Genomic DNA, 20,403 nt, shown 5'->3' on the forward strand with positions numbered 1-20,403 from the left:
GATTGTGATGATAATTAATATTATATTTACTGAGTTATGCCTGAGCGGAAAAAATAATAATAATAATTAAAAAAAATTATTTATTTTATTGCATCAATTTATACCCTCTATTGATTGGCTAATTTAGTCATTAATTTCACAAATAAAGCCCAAAAAAACTTATTAATGACGTAAAAATTAAATTAAATTAAATTATTAATGAAGTGAAAAATATATGATTTTTTTTTTTTGTCATATTAAAAATATGTTTTATAATTTATTAAAGACGCGTAATAATACTTTTTTTCAAATAATTATTTGAACTAAAACCTACCTAAAAAAGTTTAAAATATAATTAGATATTAAAGAAAAAACTTAAATTATCAATTTTAGGATTTATATTTATCATTTCTTTTTTCTAAATTAGTCAAATATTTTAATAAAATAATAATTTGATTCCAACCAAACTTTTAAGCAAAATTTTAATATTTAAGATTAAAATAAAAAAAATTTAGGTAAATTTTTTTGTTCGTTACATATCACCGTCATCCTCACAATTCTAAAACATACCTGTTAAGAATAGGTTTCCACACCCTTATAAAGAATACTCCGTACTCCTCTCCAACCAATATGGGATCTCGGCTAAGTAAATTTTTTCACCAACATTTCGTATCTCAAAATTTAAATTATATATTAAAGAAAAGTATCTAAAAAATGAAATGGCCTCATAAAAAAAATATATAACTTACAATAATTGATGAACATAAAAATCTTATTGACCATCGTCATAATATGAATCAAAGACCTATGAACAAAATTGGGTTCTCAGCCATCTCCACCAACATCAGAATCTGCAGCAGCCTGCAATGAGAGATGTCAATCAGCATTACCAAACAACCAAAGCCGAATGCATCATTTTCGTGCATATTAACTTCCGCTACATTGGATTGAAAGTTCAAGGACCTACTCGAGATTCTTTTAAAAGCACGAAGGACTTAATAAAAACGAATGTCCATCAAGAAGAATTAAATCGAACCAACCCCTTGAACTCCACTCCCTCCCAAGATTCAAAAAACGAATTGCTTATCGAATGATTTAACAACCTCTAAAGACATTTTGCCATCCACCTCGAGGGGGATGCTCTCGACACGAAAAATCCAAAGAACGCCGACTGCAGTTTCATGAATATGATATTGTTCTCGAAGAAGATGATACCACTCCAAAAAATAGATGATACCATGGGACTAAGAACGAGGAGAGGCCTTAGAAGCAAGAAGTTTAAGTCTAACAGCTCAAGCCTACTGCTAGCAGATATTATCTTCATTGAACTTTCCCTAGCAGACGCGTATTAAAAACCTTGAGAAGTTTAAGTCTAACAGCCCAAGCTCACCGCTAGCAGATATTATCTTTTTGAGCTTTCCCTAGCAGACGCGTTTTAAAAACCTTGAGAAGTTTAAGTCTAACCGCTCAAGCCCACCGCTAGCAGATATTATCTTCATTGAGTTTTCCCTAGCAGACGTGTTTTAAAAACCTTGAGAAGTTTAAGTCCAACAGCCCAAGCCCACCGCTAGCAGATATTATCTTCATTCAGCTTTCCCTAGCAGACGCGTTTTAAAAACCTTGAGAAGTTTAAGTCTAAAAGCTCAATCTCATCACTAGCAGATATTATCTTCATTGAGCTTTCCCTAACAGACGTGTTTTAAAAACCTTGAGAAGTTTAAGTCCAACAGCCCAAACCCTCCGCTAGCAGATATTATCTTCATTGAGCTTTCCCTATCAAGCTTCCCCTCAAGGTTTTCAAAACGCGTCTTAGACCACTCGGCCACCCTAACTTCTACTTTTTTTCCCAAAAAAATTGGACCGTTTCTCAATTCGAGCGTGTCATCCTTGCATAGAAGCCACGCTTATCTTCTCTGTATCGTCCTACCAATTTGAAACCTCTCCCTAACAAACGCGTTTTAAAATTTTGAAGGGAAAGCTCGAAAGAGAGAGCCCAAAGAGGACAATATCTGCTAGCGGTGGGCTAAAGCCGTTACGTTAAGCGTCTAACATGATTAGTAAGAAAGATGAAGTTACCATGATTATTGCAAGTTCCAGCTGATTGTATTGGATGATAAGCTCCCCTCTTCCCCTTCACTTTTTTCATCCTTCTCTAGAAAAGAACTGTGTACCTTAAACTGATATAAACTGGGTTCAATGACTAATGCATGGAAATATACAGAAACTGTCACACAAAAAGATGACAAACCTGCTGTAAATTAACTCAAACGACGGTCGTGCTGGGAGCTACGAGCTACGATACGAGCATGTACTCGACGATATTATTACAATTTGTCGTATTATTTATTTATTCCGTTCCATAAATAACAGGAAAACGTAAAATACAAAACCTGCAATTAGGAGAAAAGCAGAGTTAAATAAGATTAATGAAGTTGATTACTGTATTAAGGAGATAATCACCTGTCTTAACCCCCTTCAACAGCATTTTAGCACGACCCAAGTACGAGAATGACATGGCCAATCAAGAAACGAACGTTGAGGTGTCACCGAATCAATAGGACAGACAAACGTAACTCCTTGTGGATGCTGAAGTCCCTACAAACTCCACCGTTAGGACTTCGAACGTCCCACAATGACAGGATCGTGACCTTGGATCGTAAATATTCCAGGTACATGTCTCAGAACGTCCATATACAGAAGCCTCGTGGCCGATCGTGCTTTCCTAGTCTAAAACGAATGGCAAAGCAGCCTTAGCCAGCCAACAATGTTATATTCATCAAGCACCAGGACAATGTACAGAGAGATCCATTAAAAGGCTGTAACCATGCTATCAACAGGATTTTCGTGTAACGTGGTCGGTCTCTTCTGCTTTTCGCATCGATGCTTCTCAAAGCAACATACCAACCAGACGAGTCCCGAGTCAAAAATCGTTTCTATAATCAGTTTTTTCAACGGTTAATTGCCTCCATTGCAATCCGTACTAGAGCCAACAGGCCTTCTACATCTTGAAAGTTAAAATCAAGAGCCGTCTTGATGCAAGAGATACCGTCCTTATTCGTTGTCCCTACCGAACTCGCATTTGCAGCTGTAAAAGCAATCCGTGATTTTCTCGATGCTTCCATGGCCAAATTTACGTTCTGTGCCTGTAAATTACCATCATCGAAATATTAATGTTCATACTTGAATACACAAAATAAGTATACTTCATCGCTCGAGATACGAATGGACTATTTTTAGCAATGGAAGGGAAGAACTTCTCAAATATTTGTGTTCAACAATGTAGAGATTTGTAGAGGAAAGAAAAAAACCTCTTCATCGACTATATGTGGTAATTTTAAATACCGACCCTCCCTCTCACAGCCCGTCGAACAAGATATTATTATCTAATATAATAAAAGTAACCAGTATAAAGTTCGAAGTATACATACGTAACCGAGCAACCGTACAAAATCAGGACGGTTGTTAGCAGGGATGACATGGGACCCATTAGCTTGGCTCGAGCTGACACCTTTAGAAAGAGCAACTTTGTCTGCCGTGCCAGGGTTATTTAAGTTATCGACATCAGACGCCGGTGATGGAGATTCTCCTGATAAAAACGTACCAGAAAGCGATATGAAGAATGTTATTAACAAATAGCTTGAGCGTATTTCACGTCTATTCGTTCTTATTACCAGAGGGAAGCATTTTCAGGGCTTTCTGTAACTCATTCTGGTCTCTGATGGCAGTGTTATGTGAAGAATAAATCACCCTCATGAAAGCTACTTCCATGCATTTGTATGCCAAAGCAGCAGCAGCCATGTCCTTGATTTTCTCGTACTCGTGTGCACAAAACCTACGAACATCAAAAGGGAGAAGATAAAGAAAAGCTCAACCCCCGAGCAGTCGAAGAACATATCATTACCACTTTTTTCCTAATACGAGGAGAGAATAAATCCCGAGAAAATGTTGGACGAGAGTCTCACATAAAAGAAACGATACCTGAGCTTCCAACGTTCTATGTATTCATATTTTGACTGACTCGACATAGTTTCAAAAGAAAACATCTAGTTGTAATTCAAAAGCGTGCAGGAAAATCTAAACTATAACTCGAAAGAAGATGAGTAAAAACGAAGAGAGAAAATTCTGGTTCTCGAGAATCTTGGTGCACGCACAGAAGATATAATTTCGACTTACTCGCATAGTTTTGCAGTGCTACTGTATATTTGCATAGACTGTTTGGCAGTCTCATTGTTGGACAACTCGAGCAAAGAAGCTCCATAAAGAAACTTAAGGGCAGCTTGGAAATAAAACCCTAAGGATTCGTGATTGGACCCCGTATTCTGAGAATATAAAAAGAATTAGAATACGAAGATCAGATAAAGACCAAATCGGGAATGTATGCGTTTAGTAACCTTAAAACGATCGGCAAGATGTTTTAAATCTTTGGCTTCTTTCATAGCTTTGGTAGCAGCCTGGTTGGAGGAATCCCTTCTAGCCGGACTTGGCGCATCGATGGGCATCCTCTCGTTGGGGGTGGAATGTCGTGAGCCATTGGTCTGAGCTTCCTTTTGACGATTCTTAGCATGCTTTTTCCCCTTTAATACATCCTTACTTTCTGAAGCGTCTATTTGCAAAATATCGGTCGCACTTCCTTTTCCACCCCCTGCTGAAGTGGGGCAATGCGGTATCTCGTTTCGCAGTTCTCCTGACGTTGGTAATTGTACCGGTGTACTTTTTCCCGAGACTTTTTCGAGTTGATCCTTTTTCTGAAAAAGGGACTTCTTTGAAGCAGTGCCATTGCGGTCGTGTTTCTGATTCTTCATTGCAGACAAAATCATGTTTTCTTTGGAAGTGCTATCTACCGTAGAATCTGGACCTTCATGCTTGACAAAATTTAATTCACCGTCTCGTTTACCCCGCTCGATGGACAGTTTTCCTGAACTTTCCTTCCTTGCATCTCCGGATTTGATCCTAGAGTTGTCGTGTAACTTGTGTTTACCATTCTTAACCTTCGAATCAGAATGTGGATGAGACCTTCCTCGCAAGTCGTCGTGGGAATAAGGAACCTTGTCCTTGTGCATGCCAACATCTGAACAATAGCTCCCATTCATGTCCTTCGACTGTGACGGTAAATCCTTTCCGCTTTTGACTGGATACGTTTCATTGCCCCTGTATCTCGTTCCGTTTGGTCTATCTTCATTCTGAACTTGTTCAGCCCATGATTTACAAGGATGCTGAGGATCAATTCCGCCAAGACTACCATTTGGAAGGTCACAATTTAGGACATCAGAAGAAGACTTCTTAGTTTTAGCTTTTTTCCCTGACATATTACTAGCGTCTTTGTTCAAAGTATCGATCGAGGGGGACTTTAACGGCCTACAATGAGCCACAACAGACTTCTTCTTGCTACCAGTCCCAGAGCGGTCGCTACCGCCATCCTCTTCTTCCTCATCTGAGAATCTCGTACGACCAGCATCCAGAAAATCCTTGCCTTCCCTAGATGACCGTAAAATCTTGTCTCGGTTGGGTATTCTCATAGGCGATGAAGAAACAGATTCAACAGGCGATCCTTTCATCTCATGGAAGCTGGATTTTGTTTTATGTGAACCAGATATCTTAGAAGAACTTGAAGTAGCTACAAGAGAAGGTTGTATCACTCCTAAATCCCTTTTCAAAGAATCGGCACCGTCCAAACTCCGATGAGAAAGAGAGCTCCCTACGTCTTGTCCAAGTGGCAGCCAATTCTTAGAATGGGAACCTTTTTTCTCTTTTCTACCACTGGATTCTTTACCTGGAGGCTTATATAGCTTCGCCTTTTTCTCCTTCCTATGGTCATTATCACTCGTAACAGGACCTCTCTTTTGTGGGAGATGCTCAGAACCGTTAAGGGACCCGGGATTAGTTTGAACATCCGAGGACGCTTTCGCTTTTCTCTTCTTTGAATTGCTTTTGGTACTACCACTTCCTCCTCCCAGGTAATCATCACCCAAGGCACCCAGTAGTTTGTCGTCTCTTTTATCGTTGGGCGCTCGGTGGATGACATTCATGTTATATTTCGAGTCCTTAGAAGAATGGTCCATACTTTTAGACTTATTAGTTCCACCTGATGCAGAAGGAAAGCCAATGCTCGAGGTCGGGTCAACTTTCACAGCAGACCCACTGTGCACTGATATCTGGTCTTCATCAATCATATCCAGACTATCAGTTCTGACTTTCTTTAAAGGTCTAGAGTAATCGAGTTCTTTCTCTTTTCGGTTTTTAGTCTTCAAAACTTTCGTAGCACCTGCGCAAATGATTCATCGAAAAGTGAGATTCTTATTGTCAAGTAGAGCAAGTAAAAGAAGTCGGTACTAAAAAAAGAAAGATCATGCCTTCATCCGATAAGATATCGTGAAATTCCTGCTTTTCTTTATACTTATGCTTGTGCTTCTCGACAGGAACATCACTCGACTTGTTTAAATGACGAAAATTAGCTTCATCTCCAACAGGCAACTGGTTCACATCATCTAAACTCCTGCTTTTCATTGCTCCATCATGCTTCTTCGAGTTTGATAGCTGAGGGGCATCCCCTTTAAGTGTTGCACTCGGTCTTTCGTTTGCTCCGTGTTTCTTCTTCCCACCACCAGGCCAAGCATTGAAATCATAATGATGGTGATTTTGCTCCGATTGCCGAGCATTAGCCACTCCTGGCGCAACTCCGCTCAGATTACTGTAAATGTTACCCTCAGGAGCAACAGGTGCTTGGAACCTTGCTATTAGAGCTTTTGTCGTTTCCTCCTCACTAAACACACATTGGTTCATTCCAGGCCTACAGATTCATAAACAATAGGTTAAAGGTCATAAGATCTGAATGATAGTATGTTCTTTAAGCATTCAAACTTACAGCCAATCAAGCATGCTGCAAAGCCACTTCTCAGGTAGGCTGGCAGGGTTTGTGCCCAGTGGAAGAAGCCGCCATTGTTGACACTTGTCGCAACAAACCCAGTTGTCTTGTCCATTTACATTATCCACTGCAGCAGGAGCTGTATCAGATACTGTCCCACTTGCAGTGTTCATGACAGCTTCAGGAAATGCTTTTGAAGCCAATGACTTGCCAATTTTCACAACAGATAATCGCTCCCTCGATACAGGAATAACAGGCGTTGATTTTTCAAATACGTCAGAATGATTTAGTCGATCCTCGAAAGGCGTCTCGGATGCATCTATTAGATTATCATCTTCGTCCAATTCCCCGAAGAAATCTCGGTATCTATCGTTCGTTTTCCTGAAGTTCTGTGTTTTCTGATCTTCAATTTCAGTTCTGGTTGAAACGTTGTCCGCTTTACTAATACTCTTCGTTTTGGAACCTGATGAGCCAGATTTCGAACTACGTTTTGAGACCTCTCCGTTGGGGATAGAATCCGTTTGACTAAACTTTGACTTCTTTTTGCCCTCGGGTAATGAATGATCCTTCCCTGAAGTATATTTCATGTTGTTATGTGCATGTAGCGCTTTATGATTAGTATTCAGCTCGTTTGAAGCATTCTTTCCCCTTGAGGCAGCCTCGATCGAGTCAATAGTTTTGTCCCTCTTGCTTTCTCCAGATTTTTTTGCAGAAACCGAAGTATCATCGAACTTACTGGCTTTTTTTGGCTCCTTGACCTTTCCAGATGACCCGTAACTTTGCTTCTCGTCCTCTATAGCAAGTGGAAGCTCTACGGCTGGACCGTCTTCCAGTTGATTGAAAAAATGTCTGTCCCTAGCCACAATTTTATCTGCCTCCGTTAATACATCCGATGGCCCATTCTGACTTTTCGTTGTTTCGCCTGCAATGGCACACGAATTTGCTAAAAGTGGAAGCTTTAATGCATTAGAAACAAGCGCCTCACAAGCTACTGTATCAATTTCTGAAGTCTTTTTCGACGTAATCGAGCCATTCAGGAAGTCCTTCTTATTCGTGTTCTTTGATTCGGACAAGAAGTCATTCGGATCTTTCGACACTCTCTTCTCAACTAACATTTGACCACCTTTCAAAGAAGGCTCCCCAACTAATGGCCGATCCCGATTGTGATGTTGGACACGAGTAGATTTTTTCTCTCTTGCAGGCTTCCCCGTCTGAGTCAGGTGAATAAGATCATCAGGAAGAGGGGATAGCAAGAGACCTCCATGAACCGGAAATGATGTCATCATCTGCTCCACGAATTAATTGCAATTCGATCAACGAGGCTCATCGTAGCAGTAAAGAAAAGGAGAAACTATGAGCGTCTTATAGACAAATATACCTGAAGAATGCTAGTTGGAGATTCAAATGGACCATCCTGAAGCTCTCGAGAAACGCCTTCACTTTCCGAGGGGCTGTCATCTAACGATGAAGATGGTGAAACATCTAGGCCAAGACCACTATAGATCGCATCGTTTTTTCTCGTTGACAGGTTATCAGAACCCACTTTAATTCGCACCTTCAATGATTTTTGGTCCGAAGAAGTAGTGGATTTATTGTTCACACACCCGTATCCAGAAGCAAGTTCTTCGACATGCTGGAAAGATGTGCATACTTCTTGTTTGGACAATTCATTCAGATTCGAACCTCTGGTAATGGGCAGTGACGTAGAACTAGTAGAAGGCGGGCCAGGTCTTATCGACTGAGGTGTAGTTGAAGAAACTACAGAGTTATTATGGCCAACCTGAATAGAAACACGTGTTTGATGCTCAATAAGGCCATCATCAACGACGATCAAGAATGGCCAATTATCAAAAACGCAGAACGAAAACAAGTTTACCTCCTGCAGAAAATTATTGGGAGATCTGGATGTACTACAATTATGACCTTTCGGTGGAGTCCTTGAATGAAGTTGAACCGGAGACCGTTGATAGGACGGTAAAAACGAACCATATCCACCAAATTTTGCCCCTGTAGTAAGCACATTAGCATCCACTTTCACTTCATACACGACAACTAAAGTTAGCATACACCGGAACAAAAAAGATCCATCATCCTACGGTGGTTCGACTTACCCAAATTTTCTGCAGAGACTCCGCCTTCAAAATCTTTCTGAAAGTGTCCCAGAACATGTTGAATTTTCACATCCTGATCAACAAGTTAAACATCCCTCAAACACATATAATGCGACCTTAGAACACATCGATATCAGCTTCTTGATATCTCTATCTGGGAAACGAGTCAAACATGACTAATGTTCTTGTCTAGCAACGAATAGTCATTATACTAAAATCGCTCCCCGACATCCACAGTAAACAAATTCATTACACTAACAACCGAACGCTCTTAACTTCAATGCTTACATCTCCGATGATAAACGAAGCATAAAGATTACAAGAGGCAACCATAACGATTCCTCCATGACACTCGACTTCCATTCAAGAGATCCATAGCAGAGATTCTTGATATCTCTATCTGGGAAACGAGTCAAACATGACTAATGTTCTTGTCTAGCAACGAATAGTCATTATACTAAAATCGCTCCCCGACATCCACAGTAAACAAATTCATTACACTAACAACCGAACGCTCTTAACTTCAATGCTTACATCTCCGATGATAAACGAAGCATAAAGATTACAAGAGGCAACCATAACGATTCCTCCATGACACTCGACTTCCATTCAAGAGATCCATAGCAGAGATTCTTGATATCTCTATCTGGGAAACGAGTCAAACATGACTAATGTTCTTGTCTAGCAACGAATAGTTATTATACTAAAATCGCTCCCCGACATCCACGGTAAACAAATTCATTACACTAACAACCGAACACTCTTAACTTCAATGCTTACATCTCCGATGATAAACGACGCATAAAGATTACAAGAGGTAACCATAACAATTCCTCCATGACACTTGACTTCCAATTCAAGAGATCCATAGCAGATATTCAAGAACAAATGACACGCAAAATTCTTCGTCTACCCAGAACGGGATCGAGTGGGGAACGGTTTAAGTTTCTTCACCTAAGATCTTCTCATTGTTTCTTACATTTTCTCTTATTCACTAGGCTCTGACTATGAGTATGAGCATTCAAAAATGGAAAGGAAAAAGGAGATCTAATTCAGCAAACAAGGTCAAATCCAGAATCTAGAAGTTACAATATCAAAACAAGATGAACAAAAGGCTTACGATGTAGGAGAGAGCAATATCCGGGTCGATATTTGAATCAAAAACTTCATGGTTTTGGTAAGACCAAGCTTCTCCTTCTTCAAGCTCAGTATCTTCCATGTCTCCTGGCACCGCCCTATGTCCTTCCCGGCATCCCTACGCCCACAGAAATCATTGAAAACCCATTCAAAAAACAAGAACAAGAACAAGAACAAAGAACAAAGAACACAGCAACCTCAAAACCAAACGTTTGTCGCCCTGACAAACATCCAAACCCAAATCTTCATCCAACCCATCTCACAAAATCAAAAACCCACGAAAACCCATTAACGATTTCCCCCAAAAACACTCGCAATCCCACCCGATCACGCCACTAAAATCAAAACCACGCCGAAATCGAAAATTTAAGAGAAACCCACCAGAAATTCTGGGAAGAAGATAGAATGAAATAAAACAATCCCAAAATCACCGATCTTCAGCACAAGCAAGGTTCGATCTCTGTTGAGTTAACTCTAAATTCATTAATTGTAGATTTCAATTTTTTAGCTGGAATTCCCAAACCAAAAGAAAAAAGAAAAAAAAAAAAAAAAAANAAAAAAAAAAAAAAAAAAAAAAAAAAAAAAAAAAAAAAAAAAAAAAAAAAAAAACCCACCCTCTTCTCCCCCGGTTTTTTGGTATGAACAGCAGCCGCGTTTNTTTTTTTATTTCAATCTCTCGCTCTCTTCATTTTCTCGCTCTGTCAAAATAAATTGTAAAAAATTGATTTTAGATGACAGAGACAGAAAGATTCCATTGTCTTCCAAAAAAAACAATGAACATCTGAGTTTATTTCCAATTAAATGTTACATCACGAGCTTTATTCATATCATCAAAATAGTTTATCCATAATTGTTAAAAAAAGATGTTTTTTTTTTAATCAATACATTATCCACATTTATTTATTTATTTTTATCTTTTTATACCAATTTATTTACTAAAAAATAGTTTAATAATTTTAGACTCTAAGCCTAATAACATGGTTTTATACCTCATTCGTTTCATAATGTTTTTTAAAAAAATTATAGTATATTGATGTCATAAATTTAAAAATATTTATTTTAAATTAATAAAAAAAATATAAAATCTAAATGGATATTCACGAAGTTAAACGTCTTATTGTCTTATTGTTGAGTAAGTGTTAATTATTATTCTGTTTAATTTAATTTAAAAGATATTATTGAATATAATAATTTTTAATTTAAAAAAATTTAAGGTGACCAAAAGTTATATATAGTGTTATTGGCATCGTATGATTTAAAATGTATAATTAATTTTAGTTAATTTGTAAAATCATTATAGTAATTAAATTAACGAGATATTATAATATAAATAAAAATAAATCTTTTTATTTTGGTGTTTAATATTTTTAAAATTGAGTTTTAAAGTTGATAATTATAAAAAAAAATTATTTTAAAAATTATTTTTAAGAGTTATTGAAAATTAAATAATCGATCAAATAATTATAAAACCTTAATTCAAATAAATCAATAAACTATTTGAGTTAGGCTGATTGAGTTATTCGAGTCAACGAATTTTTTAAATTAATAATAAATCTAAAAATTTAATGACATGATCATATACGTCACGTTATCCATCATTTTGACAAGTGCAACAACGTTTCGAGCTATTTAATTAACTGAAGATTGATAATAAATATATAATACGTTTATTAATCAAATAAGTATAATATTTTTAACTACTTATAAGATTTGCAATAATTGAATATTCACCGTTGTATTTATTTATTTAGCTTGAGGCGTTTCATCGTGTGGGGTCATAACGTATAATGCTCGATTCTAATAGATTGTCTCAGGTACGGGAGTTACGGGATTATAACGTATAATGCTCGATTCTGACAGATCATCTCATATACATGCAAGAAATTACCTTTTATATTATCTCGGGGTGCACGATCGTAGCAAAAATTGATATTTTATTATTATTATTATTATTTGATTGGATAAAAATTAAGTTGAAGACTTAAACCGACATGCCCATGTATGAAATAAATTAATTTAACATTTTTGGAGGAAAAAATTTGAGTGGCAAAGGTGTTATTATCTGGAAAATGAGGGTTAAATTACGAGTGTCAGTCTAATCGGGAACTTTCTAGGATCATTACAGCATATACGGAGGGGAGGACGTTATTTGAACATGTGACAAATAGGAATAAAGGATAAATATTTTATGTTTTATTTATTTATTTATTTATAATTTTGTTAAAAATTATTTATAAGCACGTATTTTATCTTTTTGAAAATTATACGTAATATTGAATGATTTTTAAATGTTTGAAAATTTAAATTTAGTAAATCTAAAATTTAAAAGAAATAAATAAAATTTATTATATTTTTACTCTTGCAAATATTAGGATTAATAGATTTAATATTTTTTATTTGCTATTTAATATCTTAAAAAAAAGAGAAATATACCGAAAATAAGATAAAATATATTATTAATATATTATATAATTAATTATTATAATATGTTCTCTAAATATTATATTTTAGTAGCTGTATTAATATTTTCTATCAACTTTTTTTTCAATAGAGAAAATGCAGCGTTTGGAGCTATCTTCTTCAATTTGGAGCTACCGTTTAGAACGAGTTTAAATCAAAAGTCTGGTCGAGAAAGACATTTTAAGTTTTTTTCTTAATCAATATTATAAATACAAATTTTTTATATTATTGAAACGAGATCGAAATTTTGAATATATATTTTTAATATTTAACTTCGCTGTAATAATTATATTTTTGTTGTTACGGTTGGATGATAAAAGTCTCACATCAAGGAATACTATCTCCATTGTTACGAGACTTTTTGGGGAAGTTCAAAGCAAAGCTACGAGAGCTTATGCTCAAAGTAGACAATATCATACAATTGTGGAGAGTCGTGTTCATCTAACATGGTATCAGAGTCATGCCTTAAACTCAGTCGTGTCAATAGATTGGTAAATTCTCAAATGTCGAACAAAGTACTCCAAAAGAAAAATGAGTCGAGCCTCGATTAAGGGGGGCGTAGGGAGGTGTTGGATGATGAAAGTCCTACCTCGGCTAATTTAGGAATGATCATATATTTTAATTGATGGACGCATTTATGCCGAATAATATTTACATTCAAAGTTAATAAAACTACAATTATCATTTCAAAACCTTCCCTATTCTAATTAAATTTAAAATATTTTCTTAAAGTGACGCTTTTGATTGGTTTGTAATTTTTAACGTACTTAGGAACCATCTCTAATTAAGGACTGACTGAAACATATATTAATAATATTATTTATAAATTAAAAATGGAAATGTTCCCACATCGGGAACTGTGAAAAAGTTGATGCCTTCATAAGGAACTGCCGAATTGAAAAGGACCGCCGGGTCTTGTAGCGTGGGCCTGTGACCCAAGTGGGGGCATTAAAGAGGGCGGAGAAGGATTTAATTGGGCTTTGGGGGCCCAAAAATAGCAATAATTGACCAGCCCAGTTAGCTGACCTAAATGGATCAGTGTTAATGTTGGGCCAACCGAATCCCAGGGGAGGAGGTGAGAAGCCCAGCAGGTTTGCTGGCTTTATCAGAGCAGCAGCAACTGATCCGTCAAACTAAGCTAGCTCTGCTGGTCAAAATTCTATACCAAAAGGGTTTCCCAATGATAGTCCCATAAACTCCAACCACCATCTTTTTGGATTTTTTTTTTTTTTTTTTGACCTCTACCTCACTTGATCTGGGTCCCATCAAGAATATCGTCTTTGAAGATAATATTTAACGGGTCAACATAAAATTCCTCCCTCACTCACAAAAAGGAGGCATGCAAGCTAAGGTCACGATACAATACCGAGGTTGGATCAACCATAATAGTGTCACGATAACAGATGTTGAGGACTCAAATTCTCTTTCGTCTCACCTGATCTGGGTCGCAACTCGCATCGAGAATATCATATTTGGGGATAATGTTTAAGGAAAATCCTTCCCTCACTCACAAAGAGTAGGCATGCAAGCCGATATCACAATACAGTACCGAGGTTGGATCAATCACCATAGTGTCACGATAACAAATGTTGAATACTCAATTTAAAGCCATTTGCACAACGTTTTTTTCAAGCGGGTCATGTCGAGGGTCATGTCGAGAGCATCGTTTTTTAGGATAATATTCAAAGGGTCATTCTAACCTCACTCACAAATAGGAGGCATACAAGCTGAAATCGCGACAGGTTAAGGAGGTTGGATAAGCCAGGGTAATGTCACAATAACAAGTCTATGGCTATATTACACAACTAAATTGGATATAATATCCTAAAAGAAAAACCTATATATGACCTTTTCTAATTATAACCAAGAATGTGTTAGAAAAATTCAAAGAAAAAGGCAATACCAAGAAGAACAAAGCATGAGAGGGAGAGAACCAGAAGATGGAGAACTGAGAAAAAAATCCACCAAAAAGATGAAATCCATTATGTGTTTGAAATGTACCTAAAAATTTGAAGCCAAAACTTCATCAAGATTGGCATTCCCTTGATACAGATCCATCAGCTCAGGAACGTCCTCAAGATATTTGATCACGAACGTCTCCAGAAATCGCTTCTCCACTGGCAACAGAACCGTCGTCAAGCTCAAATCTCTCTTCACCAATCCTCTGGCCGACAGAACTCTGAGCACAGAACACCTCGGGATGATCCTCTTCTCCAAGCTGAAGAACAGAACCACTGGAGTTTTCGCGATCGTTCCCGCGGATTTCCCCATCGTCTCCGTGAAATACTCCATTCCTTTCGAGATCTTCTCCTCCGATAAGATCATACAGTGCGGATGCTTTCTGAACGCCATTAGAATCTCGTCCTTCGTCCAGCCCCATTTTCGGTACACATCGTAGCATCGGTTCCAGATCGATCTGTTTCCTTTGCCGGAAATGGCGTGTATCGCTAATACGAAGGTGGATTTGCTCGGATCGAAGCCCATTCCCTTGATTTCGGCTACGGTTTCTTCGAAACTGTCCGTTTTTTGCATCAGAGTCTCGGGGAAATGCGTCAGTAACAACGCGATGCACGGTTGTGGCACGCCTTCGTCTCGCAAGACGTCGATGTTCGGCATCAGAGTCTTCGTGTGATCCTCGAGGAAAATCCAGGACGTTCGTTTCAGCGCGGCGACGACTTTCGCGTCCGAGAGCAAAACGCTCTTCAGATACCTGTAAGAAGGAATAATCTGATTCTGCAAACTTCGGGTCAAAACCGTCGGGTCGGAGGTTAGGGCTCTAGCGAGAACCAGTCTCGAGGCGCCAATGGAGTAGAAGAATTCCAGTTTAGGGAGAAGAGTTTGGTTTACGCTAGCGAGGAGAAGTGAAGGGCGTTTACGGACGAGCTTTGATATCTGCGATTTGGAGAAACCATGGCTCTCGAGAAGCTCCAAAACGGAGTCCGGCTTTTCGCGGTTGTGAAGCTGGACCTTCTCGGACACAACAATGGCGGTTTCCGGCAGCAATCCGCAAGTATCTGTGAGGTAAGAGATGGTGAAGTTGTGATGCTCGGCTGAGAACTTGGCAGTAATTAGTCTGTGAATAGTATGATTTCTGTGAATAGGGAAGGGGATTGTGGAGCGAAAGGAGCGGAGAGGAGCGCAGAGGTCGAATTTGAGGCGGAGGCCATGGAAGTTCTGCAACTGTAACATGTGGATGAAGATGAAGATGACGAGGACGATGAGATGGCTTCCGATTAGCAGGTCAGTTGAACAAAACAATTATCTGTTCAATTTCGCCTGAATTCTGAATTCCAAATTCTGGGGTTTTCAATGTCGACTTGTCCTAACTTTGCTCCATTATCTTGCATTCCTTTATCCGAGAAGATGGATGCAAAAATATCTGTCTTCATTTTATTTATTTANTTCAAATTATTATCATTATTAATTAAATTTAAAATTTAAACTTATAACTGAATTTAATAGCTTGTTTTTTTTATAATTTTTTTTAAATTATTGGTTTGGATGGTTCTGAATATACTCTAGAGATACAGGGTTAGTTGTAGGGCCGGTCCAAAGCCCATGTGTAACGAACCAGATCCATCTCTCTGCTAGCAGAGAGGGCCGGTCCAAAGCCCATGTGTAACGAACCAGATCCATCTCTCTGCTAGCAGAGATTGTCTTCTTTAGGCTTTCCCTTTCGAGCTTCCTCTCTTTGGGCTTGCGTTTGCTAGGAGAAGGTTTCCACACCATTTGGGCTTTCCCTTTCGAGCTTACTCTCTTTGGGCTTGCGTTTGCTAGGAGAAGGTTTCCCTTTCGAGCTTACTCTCTTTGGGCTTGCGTTTGCTAGGAGAAGGTTTCCACATCATTTGGGCTTTCCCTGGGCTTTCCTTTTCGAGTTTCTCCTCTTTGGGCTTGCGTTTGCTAGGAGAAGGTTTCCACACCATTTGGGCTTTCCCTTTCGAGCTTCCCCTCTTTGGGCTTGCGTTTGCTATGAGAAGGGTTCCACACCCTTTTAAGTGGTAGTTTGTTCTCCTCCCGGGCTAAAAGGGTGGTTTGTTCTCCTCCCCTAGGCTTCCACTCAAGTCTTTAAAACTGGTCTGCTAGGGTAAGGTTTCCACACCCTTTTAAGCGGTGGTTTGTTCTCCTCCCCAACCAATGTGGGACATCACACCTTATAAGCAGCAAAATTGTTCTCGGTAACACTTTAAGCCCATCTTTTAGTAGATATTGTCAGCTTTGACCCGATACATATCATCGTCAGCCTATAGTAAAGTGAGGTTTTCCCACTCTTATAAGAAATAATTTGTTACAAACAGTATCATAGCCAGACAACAAGCGGTGTACCTGCTAGACCCCAAGGAGATATTAGTTGGAGTGAGGAACGAATCATTTTTTATAAGTGAATGGAAACCTCTACTTAAGAGACAAGTCTAAAATGGAAAGCCCAAAAATGATAATATGTGCTAGCTGTGGGTTTGGGTTAACATTGTTTCCTTCCCAAAATTGTAGTTCGATGTTTGGTGTCGTCTGTTGGATGGATGTGGATAACCTGTCATACGCTGCCACACAAAAACACATAGAGGGATAGAGAGAATCGATTAGACCTAGTTACTTGTAGAAAATAGGAGATTGCAGAGCCTGTTCTTCCTGTTCTGTTGGGTTCATATGAAGCATGAGCTACAGCAAGGATGGTTTCAAACCGTGCTATCAAAGGTACAGCCATAGCCATGCCCTTTAACCTCTTCTCAAAAAACGGCCTGCATTCCCGAAGAAAATGCAGCTAGTCAGTATCCCAAATATCAGATGAATTCAACAGAAATAGTCTTGGCAAGGAGTCTACTGACAAGAAGATGCTCAGTATTCTGTCGAAAATGGTCTGACCCTCGCACATATTGTCTGTTTTGGTTCCTTACGTATCACCGTCAGCCTCACGATTTTAAAACGCGTTTTTCAGAGCTCTGCAACGGAACCGATACTATCCTTTTGGCTTTCCCTTTTGAACTTCCCCTCAAAGTTTTTAGTATTTCCCTTCAGGGCTTCCCCATTACGCGTTTACTAGAAAGAGGTTTCCACACCCTTACAAGGAGTGTTTCGTTTCCCTCTCTAACCAACCTGAGCTCTCACGGACCTACTTCCAGAAACTATCGAGGATAACCTGACAATTGATAGCCAAAACTGAATTTCCAAATGGCTCAGCCCCATCATAATCTTCCTTCACCCGAAGAAGAACAGATGGTGTTGAGGATTATTGAGAGAGGAGTTTCACATCGACCCATTAAGAAGTTTATCATGGGTTTATAAGTAAGGAATACATCTTATTGGTATAAAACTTTTTGGAGAAACTAAAAGCAAATCCACGAGTACTTATTATCAAAATAGACATAATCACGAAAATAGTTTTGAATCTCTAAACTATCCTTATCAACTAGTTTTTTTCGAGCAGGTTGGAGATTGAAATATCGATAACGAGAGTAGTTTTGAATTTCTTATCTATCACATTTTCTTTTCTTATCAACTATATATATATTTTTTTTCGAGCAGTTCGGAGATGAGTATTTTTGAATCTCTTATATGATATCACAATTTCCTGAAGGCTTTATGCAGTAACGCTCCTTGAAGAAATCTGCATGCTCATCGAGTATGTCATCGACTTAAAAGAAGCAAAGAAAAATGTTAACAATCGATCGTAACATGGACCTACGAGTGGTTACCAAAGCTCTGAATGAATCTTGAGTTGAGTCTTGACTTTCTCTTTGTCTTTTACCTTGTGTTCGTAGGTGAACGACTGAAGTTCGTTACTCTGGCAAAGATAGAAAATTTCACAATACTCCTTCTTTAATATAGATGGGCCTGATTTATGGGACTCCTCTAAATGGGCTTGGGCTGAGATGGGTATTTTAAAAATATATTTTATTAAAAAAATAGTTATAATTATTATATTTAACTTGCCTAAAATTGATGGCATTAATAAATACCATAATCAATTTTAAATAGCCAATTAAAAAAAAAGTATGGATAAATAAATTGTTGTGTTTTTAAAAGGAAAATATTTATGTAACACATTAATAATTAACTTATGATATTTGACAAATATTCTATTTTTTTAATCTAAAAATAAAGTCAAATAATTGAAGTTTGAAACTAATTATCCAACCAATTTTATTTTATTTTATTATTATTTTGAAGTGACAAAATGTATTATATTTGTTTAGAGTTACCAATTTAAATGTTTAGATCATAAAAAAAAAAAAAAAAAAAATCATTTATATATAATTAAATAATTCCAAATAATTGTAATTTTAATCCTCGTGACATCCTCCCCCACCTAATTGGTTGACGTCCCTGTCAACCGATTACTTTCGAACCTGGCGATGTGGGTGGGGGCGGAGTCCAGATCTTCGGCGCGTTCCTAGCTGGTTTCCTCCGTAGGGAGATTCTTCTATTTGACAAAGAATTCACGAATTGTCAGTACGGGTCTTCCTATCTTCCTAACCCTGTTGGCTAGGATCTCCTCTATTTCTTTGTTGTCTCTTTGTTTCAGATCGATGCTCGGTCTTGTGATTACATTTCGCTGGTCGTCGTCCGGGTCAGAGTGATAAGGCTTCAAGTTGCTCACATGAATTACTGGGTGGATTTTCATCCATGTGGGTAGCGCAACTAGGAGGTAGCCCCGATCTTTTTAAGGACTTCAACTGGACCTTCATATTTTCGAACTAGTTGCTGGTCCTACCCGATCTTTTTAAGGACTTCAACTGGACCTTCATATTTTCGAACTAGTTGCTGGTCCTAGTCATATTTTGTTTCATACAAAAAAAAAATAAATAAATAAATAAATCAATCTTTGGACGTCTTTGGATTCTCCAAACCCGAACACTCCAATTAAGAATTTTCACGACAAACGACAGAGCTATAGCAAGACTCTGACCAAGATTTAGAGTCATGATTCAACACGTGATAATCCCGACATTTTCTTACATCCTTTACGATATTACCTACTGTATTATCAATATATTTTAATTTTATAATGATTGATATCCTATCTACTAAACTATGTTTTAATTACTCGTCTAATTTATACGTTTTAACCCGAATAAAACAATTTTATTTGACGCGAGGGGCATTTTGGTCCACAAATTCACAGTTGGGTTTTCCTTTTTCTTTGAAATTATAGAGACAAACAGACAGAACCCTAACATTCAACAAATAGAAGGGTTTACACTGTTTTCTTCTGAATTTATATCATGTCCCCATTTAGTTCCCATGCACACCACACGTGGTGTGTTTGTTACAAAACTTTGGTTTCGAGTTAGACGTAATGTGACAAACAGCTCGATAAATTAATAGATATGTTGTCGGGTGAAACAATTAATCGTGGTTGTAGTCGAACGTTTTAGAAAACGGGTATGTTGCATCAATAACATTTTTGTGCACGGGTTTAGTTCAATATGCATAATTCAAATTTTAGATCGACTAAATTCATAATTCATTTTTCAGTGCACGATCAACGAGAACTAACTGAGTGATTTGGAGAATATAAACAAGATGCACATTCATTTTCCGTGACTCAATCATAGAAACTTTATTACAAAAACTATTAGGTGTCGAATCCATACGAACCCTATAAGTCGTTACACAGTCTGACCAACTTAAATCGATCATATTTATTTCAAACGAAAAATAAATTCCAACAATTTAGAGTAAAATAAATCACTCTTATTTATTTTTTAAAAATTAATTTAATTTAATTTTTTTTAAAAGGTGGATAAATTATTATTTACAAAGTTAATTAAAGAAAATCACGTGTTTTTTTTAATAAAATAAAATATATGATGAGGTGTAAATGATATTTAAGTCAAAATATTAAAATGGTCAAAT

General features: G+C 37.6%; 2 protein-coding genes and 1 non-coding gene across 5 annotated transcripts; all 3 read right to left on the bottom strand.

Moving 5' to 3' along the window:
- Positions 1 to 687: 687 nt before the first annotated feature.
- Positions 688 to 10,740, bottom strand: LOC111806374. 3 transcript variants are annotated; one of them, XM_023691665.1, is made up of 15 exons: positions 10,704 to 10,740; positions 10,073 to 10,207; positions 8,953 to 9,025; positions 8,718 to 8,848; positions 8,220 to 8,621; positions 6,842 to 8,127; positions 6,330 to 6,766; positions 4,371 to 6,241; positions 4,153 to 4,298; positions 3,651 to 3,811; positions 3,408 to 3,565; positions 2,440 to 3,122; positions 2,228 to 2,369; positions 2,056 to 2,156; positions 688 to 840 (listed from the first exon to the last, which is right to left on the bottom strand). In XM_023691665.1, exons 2-12 carry the CDS (start codon positions 10,169 to 10,171, stop codon positions 2,928 to 2,930), a joined length of 4,959 nt encoding a protein of 1,652 aa, XP_023547433.1. In that variant the 5' UTR covers positions 10,172 to 10,207; positions 10,704 to 10,740; the 3' UTR covers positions 688 to 840; positions 2,056 to 2,156; positions 2,228 to 2,369; positions 2,440 to 2,927. The 3 variants fall into 3 exon arrangements, with proteins under 3 accessions (XP_023547433.1, XP_023547431.1, XP_023547434.1); XM_023691663.1 differs by lacking the exon at positions 10,704 to 10,740 and adding an exon at positions 10,471 to 10,640; XM_023691666.1 differs by lacking the exon at positions 10,704 to 10,740 and adding an exon at positions 10,287 to 10,462.
- Positions 1,829 to 1,933, bottom strand: LOC111807845. The gene has a single exon (XR_002816990.1). It is a non-coding gene; the product is annotated as a U6 spliceosomal RNA (small nuclear RNA).
- Positions 10,741 to 14,406: 3,666 nt separating the features above from the next.
- On the bottom strand, positions 14,407 to 15,914 carry LOC111807635. Its single transcript, XM_023693438.1, has one exon. The coding sequence runs from the start codon at positions 15,736 to 15,738 to the stop codon at positions 14,551 to 14,553; it is 1,188 nt and encodes a 395-aa protein (XP_023549206.1). The 5' UTR covers positions 15,739 to 15,914; the 3' UTR covers positions 14,407 to 14,550.
- Between the last annotated feature and the right edge of the window lie 4,489 nt (positions 15,915 to 20,403).

Source organism: Cucurbita pepo, chromosome LG12 (genome assembly GCF_002806865.2).
Source record: "Cucurbita pepo subsp. pepo cultivar mu-cu-16 chromosome LG12, ASM280686v2, whole genome shotgun sequence".
In the NCBI taxonomy this organism is placed as follows: Eukaryota; Viridiplantae; Streptophyta; class Magnoliopsida; order Cucurbitales; family Cucurbitaceae; genus Cucurbita; species Cucurbita pepo.

What these genes read in the sequence shown, in the direction of transcription:
- LOC111806374 (XM_023691665.1), bottom strand. Translation starts at nt 10,171, where the DNA reads ATGGAAGATACTGAGCTTGAAGAAGGAGAAGCTTGGTCTTACCAAAAC. An exon ending in CCAATAATTTTCTGCAGGAG is followed by an intron (nt 8,622 to 8,717) that starts GTAAACTTGTTT and finishes GTTTCTATTCAG; the next exon opens with GTTGGCCATAATAACTCTGT. An exon ending in CCTGAAAATGCTTCCCTCTG is followed by an intron (nt 3,566 to 3,650) that starts GTAATAAGAACG and finishes CGTTTTTATCAG; the next exon opens with GAGAATCTCCATCACCGGCG.
- LOC111807635 (XM_023693438.1), bottom strand. Translation starts at nt 15,738, where the DNA reads ATGTTACAGTTGCAGAACTTCCATGGCCTCCGCCTCAAATTCGACCTC.